General features: G+C 47.7%; 1 protein-coding gene across 1 annotated transcript; it reads right to left on the minus strand.

Annotated features, from left to right (window-relative positions):
- Window positions 1-7,615: 7,615 nt before the first annotated feature.
- Window positions 7,616-21,671, minus strand: Ubap1l (ubiquitin associated protein 1 like). The gene is made up of 5 exons (XM_027926145.3): window positions 21,552-21,671; window positions 17,221-17,796; window positions 14,989-15,198; window positions 8,825-8,926; window positions 7,616-8,007 (listed from the first exon to the last, which is right to left on the minus strand). Exons 1-5 carry the CDS (start codon window positions 21,669-21,671, stop codon window positions 7,873-7,875), a joined length of 1,143 nt encoding a protein of 380 aa, XP_027781946.2. The 3' UTR covers window positions 7,616-7,872.
- Window positions 21,672-22,528: the final 857 nt, after the last annotated feature.

Consider the following 22,528-nt stretch of genomic DNA (forward strand, 5'->3'; position numbering starts at 1 on the left):
GACTCTAGATACCCTGCACCCCAAGCTTTCCTCTCCCTAGAGATTACCCTGCCTTGTTTATGTAGCTGCCTGACAGAGGTTAGGCAGAAGTTAGGCCTTCCCACACTGCCCCACGCCCCTGGCCTGCTTCTATGATTTCCTCCCTCAGCCTGTTCCCATGGCAGCCAGAGCCTCCTAACCAGATGCTAGTCAGACCTGTTGCTCCTCCAGACAGAACCCTTGTGGGGGGCTCCCCATCCACTAGAGTGAAAGCCAAAGTTCTTCAGAGTCTCTCCACCCCGTTCCTTCCCAACTTCATCTCTTACCACGTTCTCCCAGCCTCCCTGCTATTCTTGAAACACACCAGGCACGCTCCCAGCTCTGGGTCTTTGAGCAATGTCCTTCTACCTGGCATACACCTCCCTCACTTAGACATCTGGCTCACACCCCCACCTCCCGCAAGGTCTTTGCTCAGACGTCACTTTGATTCTTAGGCCTCTTTGACCTCCCTACTTAAAATCTACCTCCCCTTTCTCTGCATCCCCTCTTCCTTTTCCTGATTGTTTTTCTCCAGAACATTTATCATCCTTTTCCATGCTATATTTTCACTTGTTCCTCCTACTAAAGTTTGAGCTCCATGATGGTAGAATTTTTTTTTTTTAAAGCACAAGGGATCAAACCTAGGGGTCTCTCACATGCTAGGCAAGTGCTCTGCCACCAAAGCACATCCCTGGCCCAAGGGCAGAGATTTCATCTGTTTCATTCACTACTGAAACACCAGGATCTAAAACAGTGACTAGAACATAGTAAGGGCTTAAACTTGTCAAATGGATGAATGGTGTCCAATTTATGTCTGTTGAAAGAGAGAATGAATGAGTCAATTGATCAATCAAGGGAAAACCCACAGGAGAGGTACAGAACAAGAATCAGATTTCAGAGGGGAGGGGTACCATTTCTGGCAGGGCTGCTGGGCAGGTGGCCAGGGAAGACTTCCATAAGGAAACAAGCTATCAAGTCCTCAGGACATTCTGGGAAGAGAGGATCTGAAAATAGCAGCAGCTCATGGGTCACTTTTCTTCTTTCAAGGGAGGGGAAGAAGCTGGGATTGGAAATGCTAATCATCCCATGAAGAATGGCTCCTCTTGGCAGTGGAGTACACACAGGGCCTGTCTGTTTATTTTCCTTTGGCCCCAAGCAGCTGGGCCTCTTTTTCATCCTAATTGCTTTATGCTTCAAGTTGCTGTCACTTCTCAGGAACAGCAGAAAATTAACTGTGCTGGTGGGAGACTCAGCTGTCAGAAGACAGGCCACCTCTGAGCATCCTGATCATGGACACAGGATGCGGAACCCTGGTGGAGGAGGTCTCCACCCAGCAGTGTTCTCACAGCCCACAGGCTTTGGCCCCAGCTGAAGCAGGGGAGCTTGAAAAGAGGGAGCCCCTCTCTGGCATCTCAGCAACTGAGAAAGGTAAAAGGGGTCTTTTATTGGGTGGCAAGGTACAAACGTCTAGTCTGACCCCTCTCTTTTCACAGGGGAGGAATATGAGGTCAAGGGGGACGGAGTATTTGCCTCGGGGCATACAGCAGGCTAAATTCCTGAGCTGAATTCTACATTTCTAGAATCCTCTTCTCCTCATACCATGCTGATCTCTTGTGTTGTCTGCCAGGACACCCAAGAGGGAGGTTCCCCACAATGACCCATCAGGCTGCCAACTTGGATTCCATACTTCTATCCTTATTTTGTCCAGTAAAGCTCACTCCTCTTATGTCCTGTTCTCTTAGCATCTTGCTTTGATTCAGTAAGGAGAGACAAAGGAGTGGGTGATATTTGTGTACTTGGGCCCTTCAAAGCCTAACACACACAATCTCTCTCTCTCTCTCTCTCTCTCTCTCTCTCTCTCTCACACACACACACACACACACACACACACACACACACACAGTTTCGCCAATTCTAAGAGTGGCCCACGGCCATTGGCTCAGTATGCTTCTCTTTCGGGGGTAACTTATTTTCATTCTAACTGGGGCTTTCTAATGATGTGCCTAACTCCAAAGTGCTAGTTAGCAGAGAGAATTCCAGGTGCTCAGAGAGGGTGCTAGCACTGGGTTGGGGTGGAAATAAGAAAATGAAGATCTTGTGGGGCATCCTCTGCAGAGAGACCACAGGGCCTGCCTATCAGCCAGCTGGTTTGGGAGCCAAATGTTGGCTGAGAGTGACTGCTGTTTGACCTTGGGTAAGTTCCTTAATCTTTCTGAAGTTGAGGGCTCTCAACTCTACACAGAGCTAATTCCTACCCCCACAGGGTTAATACACATGTGAAATGAGAGTTTACCCATCAGCATGCCATCTTCCTCTCCGTGCTCCTTTCTCTTCTTCACACTTTGAGCTCTTGCTGTGAGGAGGGCACAGGCCTGGTGAGTGGAGCACAGCCTTGCAGTTGGTACTTAGCACTCAGAACCATTAAGCCCAGGCCTCAGCTTCAGGGGGTCATGGGTTCCTATTCCAGCTGCATCACGAACCGATGGGTGATCTTTGGCAAATAGTTTCTTTATAAAACAGAGATGATGGTGGTACTCACCTTATGCAGTCATTGTGCAGATTATGTGAAGCACCTGCTGTTGCGAGGCCAGAGAGGTGGCTTGGGGCCTAAGTGTGGGGACCCTTGAATGCCTGGCAGGAGAACCTGAGCTTTCTTCTACAGGAATGGGGAGCCATGGCACATTTTTGAGGCAGTGAGTGCAGTAGACGACAGAGGTGCTCAGTGCCCCTGGAAGCTGCCCAATGGGAGCACCAGCCGGAGTAGGGATGGGGGAGTGTGAGGTCAGGGGACTCATTTCCCAGCTCCCTCTCTGCGTGGCTGTCTTGTGCTTTTTCTTCCACTGACCCAATCACAGGACCTGACAGGTGGCCCTTTCTGTGTAGTCCTCTCAGTCTCTGGCTTGGGGTGGCCACTCCTTCAGGGTCTAGGAGTGGCGAGAGCCAGGCTGTCTCTTGCAGTTCCTGGAGTGGCCCTTCACTCTTTGTAAATGGCCTCATTCCTCAACTTTCCCTGAGGACCTGATTTGAGTTGTCATCTATTTCCTGGCTGGAGCTTGCTGGATGTGTGCCCTGTCCCTTCTGGCCATCTCTATGGGCATGGTCACTGAGTGGCTAGGCTTGGGCACAGTAAAGGATACTGGAATATGTCCATCTCATGCCTCAGCCTGATTACACGGTGATGGGAACCAGAGGAATGTCTTCTGGGCAAGGGCAGTGCCTCCGTGACTGTGACTGGAAGCTGGGGCCTTACCTCCCAAAACACTTTAATATGAGGGAAAAAAATGACCTTTAGAAGCTCTCTGAAGATTGGCTGGGAATGGAAACAGAACCAGAGGCGTGAGCTCCAGAGTACACAGCTTCTGCCATCCACTTCCAGGTGAGGGACCAGGCAGAACTGCAGCACCAGCCTCGAGGCAGGGCCTGGCTCTCCACTGCCCTGACCAGACTTGACCTTCACCAATTTAACCAAGGGGTCCTCAGGCTCCCCAGTGAGAGCTCTGGAAACCCTTGCTCCAGGTTTAGCCCTATCACCCATTTGCTGGGTGATGTTGGGCTGGTTACATCCCTCTCTGAGCTGCTTTGTGTCTGTCATTGAAGATGAGAGGACATCTGTCTGATGCCCATATTTGCTATGGGACCAGGTGAGGGCCCCATTGTGACGGGAGCCAGTGAGGTAGCAGGAATGTTTCAGCTGCTAACTCAGACTTTCTGGATTCTAATTCAGTTCTAGCACTTTTTAGAGTGTGTGACCTTGGGCAATCTAACCTCTTGGGATCTCAGATGGGCTTCTGTCAGTGAGCATAAGTGTGCCTAAACTCAAAGGGCTGTTGGGAGGATAAAATAGCACACAGAGCTTAGAACAAACGGTGCTGGGCCCACAGTGTCAATAAACCAGAAGAATCTCGACCCTCCAGGCAAGAGCAGTTAGTCTGGAGAAGGTGATTCTGTAGCAATAGAGGGAGCCCTAAGGAGGGGTTGGGGCCTGCCATTCCTCTTGTTAGTGCACTGTCTCCAGAATGTAACCCTGATCTGGCACTGTTGTAGGGACCTGGAGCAGTGCTCCCTCTGGTGGAGGTGGAAGGGAGGGGTGTGTGAGGTGCAGGGGCAGGGCCCTGTCCTCTGACCTGAGATGTACAGAGAGCCCTCCCCACTGCTGGGTCTGACCAAATATACAGATGAAGTGTCATACCTATGGAAGGTCCCTGAGGGTCCCGCACCCCTGAGGAGATAAAAATGTTTTTCTTAGCTTCGCTTCCTCCTACCTTGAACCTCCCAAACAGCTCTGGACTACCTCCAGGCTATCTCTTTGGCCACCTGCCCCCATATGGCAGGGATTGGGGTGTCAGAGCAAAACTCATCACAGGGGCAGGGGTGGTGGCTTTCCTGACCAGCAGCACCCACCCCTCTCCTCAGCTGGACCTGCTACACCACAGTGTGGCCACTGCTTCTGACCTGCTCAGGGACATGACCCAGGCTTGTCTCCGCTCCACTCTGCTGCCATGCAAAATGTGCCACGTACTCCCCAAAGGAGGGACAGCATTCCTGGGTTTCCCTCTCTCCCTCTTTTCCTCCTTCTCTCCCATTCAGCAAACACACCTGAGTGTCTAACTACAAGCTGTGTCAGGCTCAGGGGCAGAGAGACTGCAGGGTTCAGTGTCTGTCCCCAGGGCCTCCAGTAGGAGGGAGGGTTCCCTCAGCAGTTACAGGCCCAGGATGGAAGTTGCCCACTGGAGGCCACAACCTTGCAGACAGTCCAGGCCCAACTTTTCCTCCCTAAGTTTAGACTTTCCCCAGGTTCACAGGGAGACAGGACAAATTCTACCCCAGTTGGTTGCTGCCTGTGTCCCTGTCCTCCTGTATCCTGTTGGTGTTTTGGTTGTCAGCAGGTGGAACCACCTTTGGCCAAGTTAAGGAGAACAGGATCCGACTGGAAGAACTCTGGGTGCTTAGCTCCTGGGAAGGCCAGAGCACCTGCTGGGGAAGGGTGGAGCCCAGCAGCTGCAGACTCCAGGACTCCAGCAGCTGTGTCCACTCCTGGTCACAGCCAGATCAAGTGCCCCCAGGGTTCTGAGGTTATAGGCCCAGGCCCACTGGCTCTGTGTGGATGTGACATGTGCCTATCCCTGGTCTGAGGATGACAGGACACTTGGACAACAACGAAGATGACTATATCTGAGGGAGGGGACATTCTCCCAACTATACTGAGTGTCACTTAATAAGGGGCAATGGTCAGCATGAGGCTTGCTGGAGTCCTTGGAATACTAAGGCTGCTGGGGGTATTTGGAATCTGTGGTTAAGCCATGCCCCCAGGCTGGCCTGTCCTGGGTCTCTGGCTCCCTAATCCTCTGGCTTCCTTCCATCTTTCTGCCCTCATCTGACACCCAGTTAATGTCTTTGCTCAACCTGGAAACATTTTCTTAATGACAAAAAAATAAAACCATAGGTTAAAAGTCTTGAGCAATAAAACAGCAGATGACATCACATGGGCAGCTGCCCAGAGGACACAGAATGCACGTCTCTTGAGTGGGTGGCCTTATAAGGACAGGTTATTCTCCTCTCAGGAGGAGAATGGGCAGGAGGGAGGGCCACCATTAGGAGCCAGGAGGCTGGGCTGGGGTGGGTACCCCACTGCTGGGCTGGGGATAGAGCCAGCCAGGGTGTCTGGCCAGGATCCAGTTCCACCAGGGAACTGGCCAAGTATAACCTTCAGAGGCCCTTATTGAGCCAGAGCCTGCCTGCCTGCCATTATCACCAGCACAGGCATTGACCTGCCCACAGGAGCTGCTGACTGACCCACAAGCCAGGCCAGCCCCAGAAAGCCCCGCTCCAGGACAGAGGCCATTTCTCATGCTTTGTCCCACCTTCCCCCACTGCAGGCTGAGTTGGTGTGGTATGTAATAAAGGTTTGTGGGGTGGAAGAATCAGTGAATGAATGGATCTTTGGTTGTAGTTTTGGCTCATCAACTTAGCTGTAAGTAGCTTCTGGAATGCTGGTTGTATCATCTCATCTCAGAGAGACTAACACAGGGCTGAGCAGGTGCTTAACAATTTCAAAGAGTCACATAACTAGATAATGATCTAGGATGTAGTTCCAGCTTAGATGTGATTTCATTATTCTATCATCTAAAAAATTATTTTGAACTAACAAATTTGCCCATTGCCATTTCATTTTTAATCAAGTAATAGTTTTCTAGGGATGGAAAGGTTTGGGGCAGGTGGAAGAAGGATGGGAATAGTGGCATGTGTGAGGGCCTGCCAACTAGTCACCTCTAATCCAGGGGACTTAATAAAGTGATGGACTGAGTCCAGGTTAATCAGAACACAAATAGCTTTGGAGCTAACATTGTATCTTAGAAATTGAACTTTACTGTCTTTTCCAAGTGTAGTTCTCTTTTGGACAATAGACACATGACCAACTTGGTGCCATCTTTCAGATTTTCTAATAGTTTTGTATTGCCTGCAAATTATTCAAAACAAGTTTGAAGACCAAAGAATATTTTTAATGTGATTTCAAGTTGGCAGACATTGAGGCTTACTAGGAAGCATCAAGGGGCTGGACAGCCTTAGGAGACCTGAGTTCTAGTTCTGCAGTGTATACCTGCAGAAGTCCCTGTTAAACATTCAAACACAGTGTCTCTATGAACTGAGAAATGTGGAAGTTTCCTTTTTTTTTTTTTTTTTTAACAGACCTCAGCTCCATGCCCAGCCCCATTTGCAGGGTGGAGTGAAGCTGGGAGGTTTGGATTTTGTGGTAATTGCCACAGGTTTTTGTGTGGGCCAGCTGGGATGGCAGGGCACCAGCATCTTGGCCTGTGACCTCTGCTTGCCTGAGTCATGGGCCACTATAGCAACTGGCCATCTCAATTCTTGAGGACCTCTAAAGGATAGACCTGGGGTGACTAGAGGCTACTCTGGTACCAACTTCCCTATCCCCAAGGAGGAATGACTGACATAGGACCCCAGATTGTCAGAGCAGGGGGCATAGAGTGGCTGTTCTGGAGGTTCACAAACACTAGCTGTGGGCCTAGTACATTGTAAAGAATACCCAGGGGGCTTCTTACATAAAACAAAACAAGCTGGGCATGATAGCACACACCGATAGCCCCAGCTACTCAGGAGGCCGGGGCGGGAGGATCACTTGAGTCTAGGAGTTCAAGATCAGCCCGGATAACAGAAAGAACTATCTCCAAGAAAAAAAGAAACCCGCAAGCAAACAGATTCCTGATGGCTGCCAAGCTATGCCTTTTGAATCAGAATACCTTATGGAGAGCAGCTAGGTCTGAAAATTTTTAAATTTTGACCTGGTCAAATCTTTCTACTTTTTCTTGAGAATCTAAGGCTCAAAAACTCCTTGATTCCAGACATCATCAGAACTCAAGGCTTCTAACCCACAGTTAAGATTTTCTTTCCAAACCAAAACCAGGAGCCTACAGGACTCAAAAGAACTGCCACAAGGGTTGGGGGTTGTGGCTCAGTGGTACAGCGCTCGCCTAGCATGCATGAGGCTCTGGGTTTGATCCTCAGCACCACATAAAAGTAAAATAGAGATATTATGTCCACCTAAAACTAAAAAAATAAATATTAAAAAAAGAACTGCCATGATTTATTTGTTTTAATTTTCTCAAAGTCAAAGTGATTAATGCACATAGTTTGAAGAGTCAAATACAAATATGAAAAACATGATTCCTTGCCCACCCTCTCCCCTCTGCCCCTTCCAGGAGGCAAGGGGGCAATGCTTTCAACTCCCACCCTTGGCATTGTTTACACAGTGAGAATGCACGGCTTCCTTAGTCTTGTTAGGTTTTCGTAACAGGCTGGACGGGGTTGCCCAGGCCTTGCAGAATGCCTCAGCGGTCACTGGGCACAGGCCACCAGCTCCTCTAGGGCTTGATCACGATGGTTGCCATGGACAAGCAGCACCTCCTTGATCCGGTGTGGCTGGAAGCCCATGTCGCTGAACTGCTCCCAGAGGCGTAGGAATTCCCCGGCCTGAGGAGGAGGAGATGGGAGGGGGCTCTGCAAGGCCCAACTACACCCTGGAAGCATCTCCCCAGTACCTACTGCACCTCATCCCAGAAAGCTGTGGCCCCCCAAACCAGAAGAACCTAATCCTCGGCAGCATCTGCCGTCTTCCTGTACCTCTATGTGTAGGAAGTGTGATGTGGCTCCCAACTCTTCTTCTACCAGGGAAAGAAGTTCTGACCTGGCCACTGGCTCTGCCCGGCCTCACCTCTCCCCTCTCACTTGGCCTTGACCCCTGTGCTCAGGTACTGGGGCAGGAAGAAGGGTGCACAATGGCGCCAGGTGCGCCAGCATCGCTGAGGTTTCACATAATGCAGCCCTTGCCTGCCCTCCTCTTCTGACCCCTTTCCTCCTCAGCACCTCTGTCCCTCTGGCTGCCTCTATGAACAGGTGCTCTGGCTAGGAATAGGGTTGGAGGCAAGCAGTATTCATCAAGCACTTAGAATTTTCTGTGAGGCCTGCAGCTGCCTGCATTCTGGGGAGTTCAAGTATCTCTGTGTGGCCCTTGATTCCTGTCTGGGTGTCTGACAAAGAATGGGCATTCACGAATGTCTGTTGTGTTGATTCAGCTAAATAAAACAAAACCCCTGCTTTCTTCGCCTCCAGTTGTCCTCCCCACATCTCGGGATTCTCCCTCTATCTTCGGCTTCATCTCCCTGGGCTGGCTCTTTCTCCCCTGGACTGAGGCTACAGGCTATCTCCTGTCCAGCCCACAGGCTGCTCTGGGAACTGGTGTGACCCATACCTCCCAGCCCCTAGAGCCCAGGCAGGAGGCCCAGCTGACCTGGCTCTCAGAGAACTGGAACATCTCCATGGCCTCGTCCACCAGGGCCTCCTCGTAGCCCTGCTGCAGAAGCCTTTCATGGGCACCGAGGTAGCTGAGAAACTGGGTGGGAAGAAGGCAAAGAGGGAAGGATGATAAGAGAGGCAGAGGCAGCAGACGAGGTGTAGAGGCACCCAGGGCCTCACTAAGGCCTGAGCTCAGAATTAGGCAGATTGGCCAGCCCACCACATCCCATGGGGCCCCAGAGATACCATGGGCTAACAGAAGAGGAAAAAAGGACCTGGGGACAGGTGGACAATGGGTCTTCACCTCACTGGCTGTCCCAAGTTGGGGGCTGGAATCCAGGAAAAGGACTTTCAGAGTGGGCTAAGATGTTCACAGAACCTAAGTGGGGACCATGACAGGCCTCAGATGGGCATCTCACCTGCCACCCCTAGGCAATCCTGCACATGTGCACCACTCACCCCAGCCTGCCCACCCTCCTTGGAGAAGGAGTCTCCTCAGCCATATACACCTATGCATAACCACCCTACCCCAGACACATCTCTGCCATCCAGAGCTCCTTGAGGCTTAACAGTCCTGCACCAGAACCAGAGGGAGGGGTGGTAGGGAGAGGAGGATCCCACAGGGCTGCACACCTGCTCCAGTCACTCCCTGCCTAAGTCACCAGGGGCTACTTTTACTCTTAGGATAAAGTGCTGCCTCTTTACTAGGGCTCAGTTCCATCCAATATTTTCCAGGCTTCTGCCTGTCTGGCTCCCCTAGCTAAAGCAAGCCTCAGTGCTCTCCTGGGGAAGCTTCTCTGCCACCTCTGTCTTCACTGGGTGCCATCTCTAGTGCGCCCAGACCACCCTGTGCTCCCTGGCACAGCACATACAACTTTGTAATTGCTTCACTTAATCTTCCTTACCCACTCGCTTTTTGCTCCACAGGGAGAGGTTGGGCAGTTCTGTTCACTGGGTCTCCAGCACCAGCATGGCGGCAGAAGGAGCTCAATAAATATATGCTATGTTTATAAACTGAATTAAGAACTACCCTTCAAGGAACTCACAGCTTAGTGGGGGAGATAAACCAGACACAGGACAACATCAGTGCCAGGCAAATCAAAGCAGGATTTATAGGGAGTAGGTGTCAAACGAAGGCTCCAGACCACAAGAATTATGAGTATATGCCGAGAAGGAGCAGGTTGGGTTTCTGCAGAGTGGGGCAGAAAGTGCAGATCATCTAACCTAATGGTTTTCAAACTGTCGTCACTCCTGAGCTGTTTGTCCTAGCATATGAGGCTTCAATAATAAGCTAAGATCAGAGCTGCCTGGAAGAACAGAGGGCAAAGGCCATGGGAGCCCAGAATCCAGCACTCCTGCCAGAAGTTCTGCTTGGAATGTCTAGACCTCGCTCTGAGCACATTTGGAAAATCACACACCCAAGGCTGCCTTTCACAACTGGGGAAACAGGTCAAGGCAGGGCAGGTGGTTTGCCCAGGGTTCCAGGATAACTTGACCTCTTGTCTGAGAAGGAGATTGGTTGCTAGAGGAAAAGCTTTGAGGTAGCTTGGCAGTGGACAGGGGTTCTGAAGAAAACTTCACCTTCAGAAGGTGGGAGGGCAAAGGCAAGGGCAGATGGTGGATGCTCCCTTTACCTTTTGGCTTGCCCATAGCAATGATTCTCAGCCTTGGTGCTCATTACAACCACCCTGGGAATTTTGGAAATTACTGGTGCCTGGGCCTCACCAGAGGCTCCAGTATATTTGATCTGAGGCGTAACCTGGACATTGGGATGTATTTATAGTTCTCCAGGTGATTCTAATGTGCAGCCAAAGTTAAGAATCACTGGCTGAAGGGACAGCTGACCACCTCCACACCATGCCAGGCTGCATACCTAGACCATCTGCAGATCTTCTAAAATTATAGGTTCTTGGGTTTGGTCCAGATAGATCATGGCTCTTCAGGACAGGGCCTGGGGGTCTGCACTTTAAAGATTCTGCTGCTTGGTCAGCTTTTGGGTCTATGGGACTGTAGAGGGTACCAAGCTTGCCTGAGGCCCTAGGTTAAATGTCACCTTCAGACCCCAGGATGGGTTTTCCAGAAGTCATTGGTTCCAAACACATACTTATTCCTCCTCTGTCCTATAAACAGGGAAGCACAAAAAAGGGAGCTTGGTGTGTCTGGAGTCCTATAGCAAGTTCTGAGCTTGGACCCTGGACCCTTACACATGCTGCTCAAGCCTGTCCTTTGGGCACATCATATCTGTAAAAGGAAGGAGAGAGGCACAGAGCTTATCTTTTATTTATTTTTTTTTTAAATATTTATTTTTTAGTTATAGGTGGGCACAATATTTTTATTTTTTGATTATTATTATATTTTTATGTGGTGCTGAGGTTTGAACCCAGCGTCTCATGCATGCTAGGCAAGAGCTCTACCACTGAGCCACAACCCCAGCCCACAGAGCTTATCCTTTAAAAAAATTTTTTTGGGTTGTCAATGGACCTTTAATTAATTTATTTATTTATATGAGATGCTGAGAATTGAACCCAGTGCCTCACACATGCTAGGAGAGCACTCTACCACTAAGCTACAACCCCAGACCACAGAGCTTATCTTTTGAATCTCCTCTTATATCTCCTCTTCCTGACTCTTCTAAGTGTACTATCTCCATCATCTGATGCTCTCCTTCCTTTCAAGGGGAGAAGGATCTAAACCCAACACATTGGGAGGCCAGTGCCCTGTGTTGGCTCTGACTAATCTTCAGAATTCCACAATGATGGGCTGAGACCTCAGCCTTGTCACAGTGGGCAAAGGGACTGAGGAAGCATGTCAAAGCCCAACTGTGGGCCTGAACCTCACAGCCCTCCTATCCAGCTTCTTGGCCAAGGTCAGCTAAGGGTAGGGGCCACTTTAGATATGCTCTTAAATCTCAGATAAGACAAGGTTGCTGTCCTAGGAGGTTTTCACATAGAGAATGAAAGAAAAGCACTGTCCAACAAAGATTCAGAATCAGGACAACCTGACCTCAACACTTCTGTTGCCGTTGACAGGCTATTGAACCCCCTGGTCTCAGTTTCCTCATCTGCAAAATGCCTAGGACAGTAATAGCATAATAACTTTGTAGAATTGAGACCTAACTGAAGACTTTCAGATTAAGGGACCAGTGCAAAGAAAGTATTAAAAATCTGTTAGTAACCCCTCCTCCCCACCCAGTTTAGCTAGCATGGGGGTCACCATGTTGAAAGTGTTCCTCCAGATAGGGCATAGACTTATGAACCCAGGGTAGAGAAAAAGCAGGAGTGGGTTGGGAAGAACATCAGGAGCATTTCCCCACTTTCCCAACCTGGCAGCAGCACATTCTGCTCTGGCTCCTGTTTAAGAATCACTCTCCTGTCACTCCCTCACCCAGGAGCAGGCCTGAGTCTTGAACCTCAGGGACCCACTCACTATTCTGCAGTCATCAGTGATTAAGAAGAAGGTGTAGGGGCTGGAGATGTAGCTCGATGGTAGAGTGCTTGCCTAGCATGTGTGAGGCACTGGGTTCAATTCTCAGCACCACATAAAAATGAATAAACAAAATAAAGGTATTGTGTCCATCTACAACAAACAAATTAAAAAAGAAGAAGAAGGAGAAGGAGGAGGTGAAGGAAGTGGCACATGCCTGAAATCCTAGCAGCTCAGGAGACTGAGGCAGGAGGATCACAGTTTCAAAGCCAGCCTTAGCAATTTCGTGAGGCGCTCAGCGAGACCCTGTCTCAAAATAAAATATAAAAAGGGCTGGGAATGTGACTCAGTGGTTAAATACCCCTGGGTTCAATCCCCAGTACCAAAAAAGAAGGAGAAGGAGGAGGAGGAGGAGAAGGAGAAGAAGGAGGAGAAGGAGTTCAAGTCCTCTGGCAGTGGTGGGGTGGAGACAGGAGAAAAAGGAATAAGTGCCAACTGCCCTGTGACCAGTTTTCTAGCCATGAAGAGCCCCAATATTTAGAAAATACAAAGGAGATGCTACAATAGGGGTACACAGACAATAGCATTCAATGCCACCTCCTGTCCTCACTCATAATCTTTCTATGATTCCCTTTTGCCTACTAGGTTATTATAAAAGTCTCAGCCCAGTTTTCAAAGTACCCTCAACCTGTCCCAACTCCCCTTCCCTGTCTTATCTCCCACCAGCCTGCCTCATGCATCTTCTCCAGCAAGACGGACTGGATCAGATCTCCTGCACATTTCCTTTCTGCCTCTAACTCCTTTGCTCACACTATCCCTATTACTCTTCTCCTTATTTCAAAGCCAGGTCTTATCTAGACTTGGAAGTCCTGTTCCATGTGTGGTCCCTTCATGAAACTTTTCCTACTCACTAGAACCTCCTTGTGGTAGACTGAGAATAACCATAAATTTTGGGGTGTTCTTCCCATCAAGAGGGAGTTTATTTTTCTACCTTTATATCTGGGCTAGTCTATGACATGCTTTGGCCAACAGAATAAGATAGAAGTGACTATGTACAATTCCAGCCCAGGCCTCAGGAGGCCCTGAAGTTTTCACTCTTGGAACCAAGTGAGCTAGCTTGTCGGATGTGTGTGGTCCAGTTGACAATTGACACCAACCTCTCTGGACTGGGAACAAGCCCATCTTAAGCTATTTAGCCCCAACGAAGTCACTACACTATGGCCACAAGAGAGATCAAGATGAGACCAGCAGAAGATCACCTAGCTGAGTCCAACTTCAAACTGCCAACCCACAGAATCTCATAAGCAAATTCATGGTTGTTGATTAAGGCACTAAGGTTCAGGCGGTTTGTTGCACAGCAGCAGATGACAGAAATACTCCGCAGCACTTATACATGCCCGTTATGCTCCCAGGCATCTTGTAACCAGCAGCTCTTTTTAGGTACTTTGGGGATCCTCACTCCTTTGCAGGTGCTCTCACATTCTTGGCTTCTATTGGGAGTCAAGACCTACTTCCCCAAACTACAGAAGATTGAAGTGCTACCCTTTGAGTGCCATCACTGAGTGTCCATAATTCTAGCAATAAGAGTACTCTTTGAAAATAGAATCTGGTGGTGGTAAACTCTGATGCACCTTCCAGAGGCCCTTTACTGAAGGACTCATTACCCCAGATGCTGGGAGGGATAGGAGACACCCTCAAGGACTGCCTAAGCTGTTGAGATCCATGTCTCTCACGTCACACCCTTCCCATGAACAAAGACTGCCTGAAGTAGGGGTAGAAAGCCTGGTCATATCAGCCTCACTTAGGCAACTCTGAGGGGCCAGAGAGGTTCCAGAGCTGTGGGATTAGCTGATGCTATTTCTGGTCCTACATTACAGCTCTTCTTCCTCTGCCACTTCTGCTTCTGTCCCCTCCCTTCCATAGCAGCTGGTCCCAAGGACCTCCTTAATAAGCATCCTACATGCCAAACTTCATCTGACTCTGCTTCCTGGGGAACCCAACCCACAGCACTGGTTTTTATGTACCTTGGTTTTTCCTATAGCTCCCAGCTACATATGTATATCCAAAAAGTGCACAATAAATACTCTTGGCCAGTCAACATACTTTATATACAACCAAAGATATGAAAAATTGTGCTGTATATGTGTAATAAGAATTGTAATGCATTCCACTGTCATTTATTTTTTGAAAATCAATTTAAAAAATAAATAATAAATACTCTTGGCCAGATGGAAGGATGTGGAGAAATGGATGTGGGTATTGATAAACTATGCATTGAGGAAAGTGGTTAGAGCTGTGCCCTCCAAGTCACTAAATATGTAGCTATTTGAATTTAAATTTAATTACAATTTTAGAAAATTTTAAATTAGTTTCTCAATCACACTAGCCACATTGAATGTAATGAAGTAGGCTAGTGGCTATTATATTGAACAACACAGATAAAAACATCTCTCATTAGATAAAGTTCTACTGGACTATTCTAGAAAGATTCTTGACTACACGAAGCTCCAGTTCCTGTATTTAGGGCAAGAGCTAGACAGGAGTAGAATACTGAGATTCCCCGAGTAGGTGTGAAGATAACTCCTATGGAGGAGGTAGCATAGGGACTAGAGGTTTGCTTACAACCCCAATAATACATACCAGGTTGAGGTTCAAAACATATTCAAGATACAAAACCACATGGCCACTCACTTGGCTCCAGCTTCACAGCCCCTCAGTTCTGGGTCCCTCACTTACCTGGCTCAGGCTCTGTCTCCCTGTCTTCTGTAGAGCCTCAATGGCCCTTCCCAGGGGATATCCCAGGGCAATCACCGGCCCTATGAGGTCCTGCTCCTCCTGGCTCAGTGCAGACAGCAGGTCAGCTGTAGAATCAGGGTGCGATCTATGGGAGTTGAGAGGCTGGGGTGTTCCCCTCAGGGGTGGCAGGCAGGTGTACGGACTGAGAGACTGAAATACAGAGAGGCTGGCATGTCAGTTACCAAAGGAGGTGACACCTGGCTGGGCTGGACATTTTAAAAGTGCCTTTGTGTACCACTTTCTATACCTGGTGTAGGAGTTAGCATGGGGGGGGGGGGGTTAGAGCCCAGAAGACCCCAGCTCCCCACTGTCTACTCACTTTATTTAAATGTAAAATGGAGGCAATCTCAAAAGTACCTCACAGGGTTGTAACGAGGCTTAAATAAGACAACATGAACAAAGGGATCAACAAAGGGGCCTGGCATAAAGGGATCAGCAAAGGGGCCTGGCATACAGAAACTGTCAGTGAAGGCTAATACTTATTACTTAGAATACCCTGCAAAAGAAATATGATAGGTATCCAGGTGCTATGGTGCACTCCTGGAGTCCCAGCTACTCAGGAGACTAAGGCAGGAGGATCATTTGAGCCCAGGAATTTGAAACCAGCCTGGGCAACTAGTGAGGCTCTAACTCAAGAATAAAGGGAAGGAAAGGAAAAGAATATAATATGTCCACCCTGCTATCTTTTTTTACAGATATTGAAGTCAAGGTTCAGAGAAGTTAATGACCCTGATACACAACACACATTTGGGAGCTGAACCCTACTCAGAGGTTCTTTACCTCATGGGGCAGGAAAAGACCTTCCTAGCCAGACTCTCCTTCTTGAGTTCATCTGGGCTGGGGTCTGGCAGGGTATATGGTAGGGTAGGAACTGGGCACACCAACCCCTCAGTTGTGCTTGAGAGACTCACACAAATGCTGGACTAAGGAAGGTGACTTGAAGGCATTTCAGCTGGTTTGCCAGCACCCCTTCTCCACACAGTAGAACTCCTCTGCTAGCCCTGAACACAGCACCCTAGTTCTATCTTCCGAGGAAACACTAGCTGCCGCTCTAGCTCCTGGGGCCAAGTGTACGTGGGGCATAGGAATTCCCCACCCATCTGTCCCCTTCTTCTTGGGTTTCCCTAATATGACCTCACTCTAGGGACTACTGTTTACCTCAAGGGTGGAGATCCACATTTTAGGAGAAGAGTCTACTCTTGTCTTTGTTTCCTCATCAACAGAATATCTACCCCATCCTCCCTACATGGCTGTTCTAGACCTCATTGGCCTCATTCTGCAGCATCTCCTGGCTTGACTGGCAGAAAGCTGTGCTTAAGTGCTACTCTCTGCTACCAATTCTTAGACCTAACTCATCTGCTCTGGATCTAGGTTTTGTGGAGTCTGATAACTTAAAACAATTTGGAGAGGACTTCTTAAAGAAAAAGAACATTTAATGAAGAACATGAAATTGGGTATAAGGCCTTGGAAGGGACAGAGTAAAGGTTCCAAGGATGAAGCTTCTTTGGCCTCACCATAAGTTTGCCTCTCCTCCGGGTTCTGCCCAGCTCACTATTTCCGCCTGAAGCCTTACCATCCTTCAGAAGCCCTCTCTGTCTCTCAACACCTTATCCTACTATACAGGGCTTGGCCTTGTCCACACCCCGTTGACCAACTCTCTATGTCCTGTGGTTTGGATCTTATCTCTCCCAACCCAGTGTTTGGCAGGAAGTTACTACAGTGACTATCCCTTGATTGAGCCTCCAGCTTACCCAGTCTACAGTAAAATTCATCCATGGGAGGCCTTAGAATTGTGTCTCCTTCATTAAGGCAATTCAACATTCATTAAAAACCCTCTATGGGTCAAATCTGCTGCTAGATGCCCTGGAAACAAAAATGAATGCCATCTGATCCCTGCCTTAAAAGAACTCATTCCACCCAAGGAAACAGACAGGTACCAGTAATTACAATCATCATGAAATGTGCCCCAATAGAGGCAAAGCAGACAGAGCAGGGAAACAGAATGGGTTCCGCTAAGCAGAGAATATTCTAGGTAAATGGCCAGAAGGGCTGCACACCGGGGCCAGATGGGAACAGGTAAAGCTAAGAAGGAAGGAGCACGGGGAGGAAGGAGCTGAGATTGCAGAGGTGAGGCTGGCCAGCAGAGGCCCTGGTGGAGCAGGCAGTCCTTACCGCAACAGTGGGCTTGTGGCTCCGCAGTGGGGGCATGGAGCCAGCTGTCGAGGGCCGTGGGGGCAGCGCGGGGGCGTTGGGGGGCTGGGGTGCAGGGACGTTGGGGAGCTGGGGTGCAGGCCCGGGTGGCGGTGAGGGGCACAGGCTCAGCGCCCGGTGACCGCGAAAGCGGTGCAGGAGCGCGCGGGGACAGGCAGCCAACCTGCTCTCAGAGAGCCGCCGCCGCGCCCCAGCCAGCTCGGACCTCACGCTGCGCAGCACATCCAGGGAGCGCAGGCCATGGCTGGAGCCAGGGCGCCCTAGAGAACCGGGCTGCGGGCTGCTGGAGTCCAGCTCTTCCTCGCTGGCAGAGAAGCTTTCTTCCTCGTTCTCCTCTTCCTCGAGCGGCTCCTGGGGTCCATCCTCCTCGTCTCTGGCTGTGTCAGGCGCAAATGCCAGCCCACTTTCGGGACTGACCAGCAAGAGCCAGGCCGGAGGGGCTGACACAGTCCTCAGATCATTGCACTGGTACGAGCAGGGTCCTCGGATGGCAGCCTCCACCCAGAAAAGAGTGTTCCTTTCCAGGCTGAAGTCATGCTGCTGAGAGAAGGTTTTGTGAGGTCCAGATGGGGCAAACAAGGACCTTGGGAGGCGCCCTAATGGCTGGCCTGGGGACCCTGATGAGCCAAAGACTTACCAGGTCTGGACAGCTTCTGATTCGGAGTCCTGGGCATCCTACACAGCCCATTCCCACCAATAGTTTTAGCTAACACTGGGGCAAATGGATACCGGTAACAGTTTATTGGCAAGCTCTGGCATAAAGAGCAGAATGAGAAATGATTGAATAGAATGAAATGCAATATCTAAAACCCTTTGCCATTCAGTATGTCATTGCTAACTACATTAAAAATCTCTCAAATAACTGGGTGCAATGGGTCATGCTTGTAATCCCAGCTACTTGGGAGACTGAAGCAAGGGGTTCCAAAGTTTGAGGTCAGGTTTAACAATGTAGCAAGACCCCATCTCAAAAAAAAAAAAAAAAAAAAAAAATTAAAAAGGCTGGGGATATAGCTCAGTGGAAGAGCACTCTTGGGTTCAATCTCTAGTTCAGAAAAAAAAAAAAAAATCCAATAAAACTCGTTCTTCACAAAGAAGTGTTCACCAGAGCCCAGCAGTTTGCCACTGAACAGTCAGCCTTGGAGGCCCATTCATCAGACAAACCTCCCTATGGAGCAGTTAATAGCTGCCCTATACCCACTTTGCTCTCATCCAGGGATACTCTGGGGACCAGGAAATATATAATCTAACCTTTGTTGAATTTAACTAGTAGGTCAGGTATCATTCCTTGTTCCAGATTATGAAAATGAGGCTCATAATTTTTTTTTTGTACTGGGGATTGAATGCAGGGGTGCTTTAACCCTGAACTATATTCTCAACCCTATTTACTTTTTATATTGAGACAAAGTCTCCCTAAATTTCTTAGGACCTTGCTAAATTGCTGAGAGGCTGGCCTTGAACTTTGGATCCTCCTATCTCAGGTTCCCAAGTCACTGGGATTATAGGCATGTGCCAGTACACACAGCAAGACTTAATTTTTTTAATTTGCTGTGGACAGATAGATGACAGATGTGGACAGATAGATGGGTGTTGAACTTGTGTTTCGATCTACCTGACTGTAGTGCTCACCCCACTGACTATTAGGCCACCTACGAAAGCAATCTGGAATCTATATAATTATTCTAACTTTGATTCAATTTATAACTGAATTAAAAAATGAGAGTATTCCTATTTCTTACCTTTCTTTTCTGTAGTTGTAGACTGATAGCATCACATAAAAATAAATAAATAAAGGCATGCTAAGGATTAAACCCAGTGCTTCACATGTGCTAGGCAGACACTCTGCCACTGAGCTACAGCCCTAGCCCTGTTTCTTACCTTTAAAGTTAAGAATAGAAAACATAAAACTCCATTAAAAATTGTATGGCTGCAGGTATAGCTCAGTAGTAGAGCACTTACCTAGCTTGCCCAAGGCCTTGGGTTTGATCACTAGCACTGAAAAAAATGGCTAAATAACTTTAAAGGGCAATTTTAGTGCTCTCCCATGGCCAATTGAGGAAGAGACAGGCTAGGGGAAGTAGTGTTTGAGGGAGGAAGGGGCAGATAGGCAGAAAGACACAGATATTGGACAGAACACAGGCACTGCCTCTCTCACTGACATGACCCTGCCTTGAGGAGAGAAGTCTGACTCAGCAGCTCCAATGTGACTGCCTGATTGAGGTCAGGGACCAGGTTTTATTTCTTTCTCTGAATCTTTAAGGCCCGGGGCAGGCCAGGCACAGAGTAGATATTTATAGGCATGTGCAGAATAAATGGTTAGAAAAAGCAGATTTGAGCAAAAACAGGTAGGTTATAAAAGACAGAGGAAGGAAAAAGGCAATTTCATAACTGAGGCATACTTGGAGAGAAAAAGACTAAGAGATAAAGAGACAGTCAGTGGGACTTAGAGGGATAAAAGACCCAATAAAATACCAACATTTTTTTTTATTCTGAAATGCCACACTATAATTCTAAATTTAATATGAAAGACAAACAAATAAAAATAGCTATAAAAACTCTGGTAACAAAAATATAAATAAGGAGAACTGAGACCTGGCTTTACCAGTTCTCGATAATTAAACTATGGCACTATCCCAAACAGATTGAAGGTACATAATAGAAAATCCAGACATAAATCATAATATATATGGGGCTTTAAAAAGTAATAAAGGTGGCAGTAGGAAAAGGAGAGATAGTCAAGCTGTAGGAAAAGGAGATGTAGTCAATAAATTGTGTTAGCTAGCTGGAAAAAATAAAGTTGGATTCATTCTCAGTCTAAAGATGAATTCCAAAAAGGATTCAAATATATGATATGACACGAGAAAGTACTAGGAGAAACAGAAGAGAAATCCTTTATAATTTCAGGTGGTCAAAACCATAAAAGGAAAGATAATTCTAAATGACTACTACTATAACCACTATATACCACACACATACAGAAGGAAAAGGGCTTCCAGAGAGGGAAGCTTCAGAACAACTTCTTCTCAGTGTGGTTAGAGCTGAGCAGGAGGGAAAAATTGTGATAATCTACCTCCATTGCAGGGTTGGTAAAGTAAGTTCCTGTTCTCAACAACACAAAGAGAAGACAGGCAGCACTGGCTGTTAGGGGAGAGCCAGAGCACCTGCTACACACAGCAGCATGCATCCCATAGACACTGTGCTCTGGGCTTTACAACCACTGAGCCACACCCCAGTTCTTTTTATTTTGTATTTTGAGACAGTCTTGTTAAGTTACTGAGGCTGGCTTTGAACTTGCAATTCTCCTGCCTCAGCCTCCTAAGCTGTCGGGATAATAGGCATGTGGCACCACTTCCAGCTGTAAACCTTGATTCTGATGAGCCTGTGATTCCTGGATCTACAGAGGAAGCAAGTTCACACTGGGTCTTCTCCTGTGCCTCGAGGTCACTCAACCTCTTTACCTGATTTTCCCCAGGACTGCGCTCTATGCTCCTGAATTCCCTGCAACAACCCCTTGCCCCAGTTTTTGCCTTCCCCAACTGGTATCTTATATCTCATTCCAAGTTCTACTCTTAGCTAATATGAAATTACCTGGAGTCAGGACCTGGATTTTCATATTATCACTACCAATAACTGTGAATAAATATCCCCCTTCTCTAAACATCAGGTTTCTCATGTGTAAAATGAGCGAGAGCCAAACCAGACCTTCAAACTTTTCTGTAAACACTCCTGCAGATAGTAGAGAGTGAGCACCAAGTCTGTGAGCCCAGGCCCCAGGGGATCCAGGCTAGCTCCACAGCTCTTTAATACCACCATATACCCTGGGAATGTGTACCTAGCAAGGTGTAATCTAGGGATGTGAACCAGGGGCATGAGGTCCTTCTAGGCCACCTCCAGGTGTGGGTCTGTGTAATAGCACTCCCTTCTAATTCCTTCTAATGTGCCCTAGGCAACTGTCTGCATTTTAAGAGGATAACAGAGAATAAGTCTTTACCCAAAAGAGTGATTTTAATGGTGGAATTTTAGACATGGCCACAAGTTGGTAGAGAAGGGGAACTGGAACACCATTGCAGTAACTGCCCCTCACTTCATATAAGCAGCCTCTCAGTATCCTCAGCTTAAAACAAGACCCACTGAACAACCCTCATCACCTAGCCACCAAGTTTCTTCATGAAACTTTTTTCCCCCCCTCTATTGGATTAAATTCAAGCTTCCCAGACTATTCAAAAGCAGATCAAGCTGCCCTTTCTCAGGCCTCAGACCCAGGGACAAGAAGCTAGAGAGACAGGCACACTTACCACAGAACCCAGCAGAAGCTCCCTGCAGGCAGGGACACTGAACTCTGGTGCAGGGAGAGGCTCTGTGCTGATCACAAAACCCTTGGGTACCTTGAAGGGGACACCATCGAGGGCACTCATTCTGTCAGAGGAGTGTGGAGATGGCTCAGCAATGTTCGGCAGGCTGCCTGGGGTCAGAAAGAAAGAATGTAGAGTCCTGTGGACCAGGCTCAGACCTCAAGGAGCCTCACCAGTCTCCTGCACAGTTGCTTAGCTGGGCAACACACAACTGGAAAAGAACAGGTGAACTGGCCAGAGCTGCTTATGGGAAGATATAAATAAAAACAAGAACATTTTCACATGCCAAGAATTGACTATTTCATGTCTAAGTCATGCTTTATATCATTGTCTATAAGACCAGCTCTAAAGCATTTCATCAAAAGAGTTGCCATTCCAAAGTTTAAGGAAGAAATTACACTAAATTACACAAACTCTTGCAAGAAGAAGAAAATAAAGAATATTTCCTAATTCATTATAATTGAATATAACCTTTATGCCAAACTTGACAAGAAAATTAGATGGCACTCTCTCATGAACCAAGATGCAAAAATCTTAACAAAAATAATTATGGAAAGAATCATACAACAATGTCAAGCTGAATTTATTCTTGAAATGACAGACTGGTTTAACATTCCAAAATTAATCAATAGGAATACAGATAAATATTAATAAAGATCAAAGTAATATAATTTTATATCTCCATGGATCCAGAAAAAATACTTCATAAAATTAATATCCATTTGTGATTTTAAGCAACTAACCCTTATAAATTTAGGAAGACTGACATTTCCTTAATCTAATAAAGAATATCTCTAAAACATCTATAGCAAACATCCTACTTAATGATGAGATTCAAAAGGACATCCCCAATACTGGAAATGATACAAGAGAGTCCCCATCAAGTCTATTTAATATTGCACTACAGGCACTATTTTGTG

Source organism: Marmota flaviventris, chromosome 2, assembly GCF_047511675.1.
Source record: "Marmota flaviventris isolate mMarFla1 chromosome 2, mMarFla1.hap1, whole genome shotgun sequence".
In the NCBI taxonomy this organism is placed as follows: Eukaryota; Metazoa; Chordata; class Mammalia; order Rodentia; family Sciuridae; genus Marmota; species Marmota flaviventris.

What these genes read in the sequence shown, in the direction of transcription:
- Ubap1l (XM_027926145.3), bottom strand. Translation starts at nt 21,671, where the DNA reads ATGAGTGCCCTCGATGGTGTCCCCTTCAAGGTACCCAAGGGTTTTGTG. An exon ending in GGAGACAGAGCCTGAGCCAG is followed by an intron (nt 8,927 to 14,988) that starts GTAAGTGAGGGA and finishes CTTCCCACCCAG; the next exon opens with TTTCTCAGCTACCTCGGTGC. An exon ending in TCCAGTTCTCTGAGAGCCAG is followed by an intron (nt 8,008 to 8,824) that starts GTCAGCTGGGCC and finishes CCTCCTCCTCAG; the next exon opens with GCCGGGGAATTCCTACGCCT.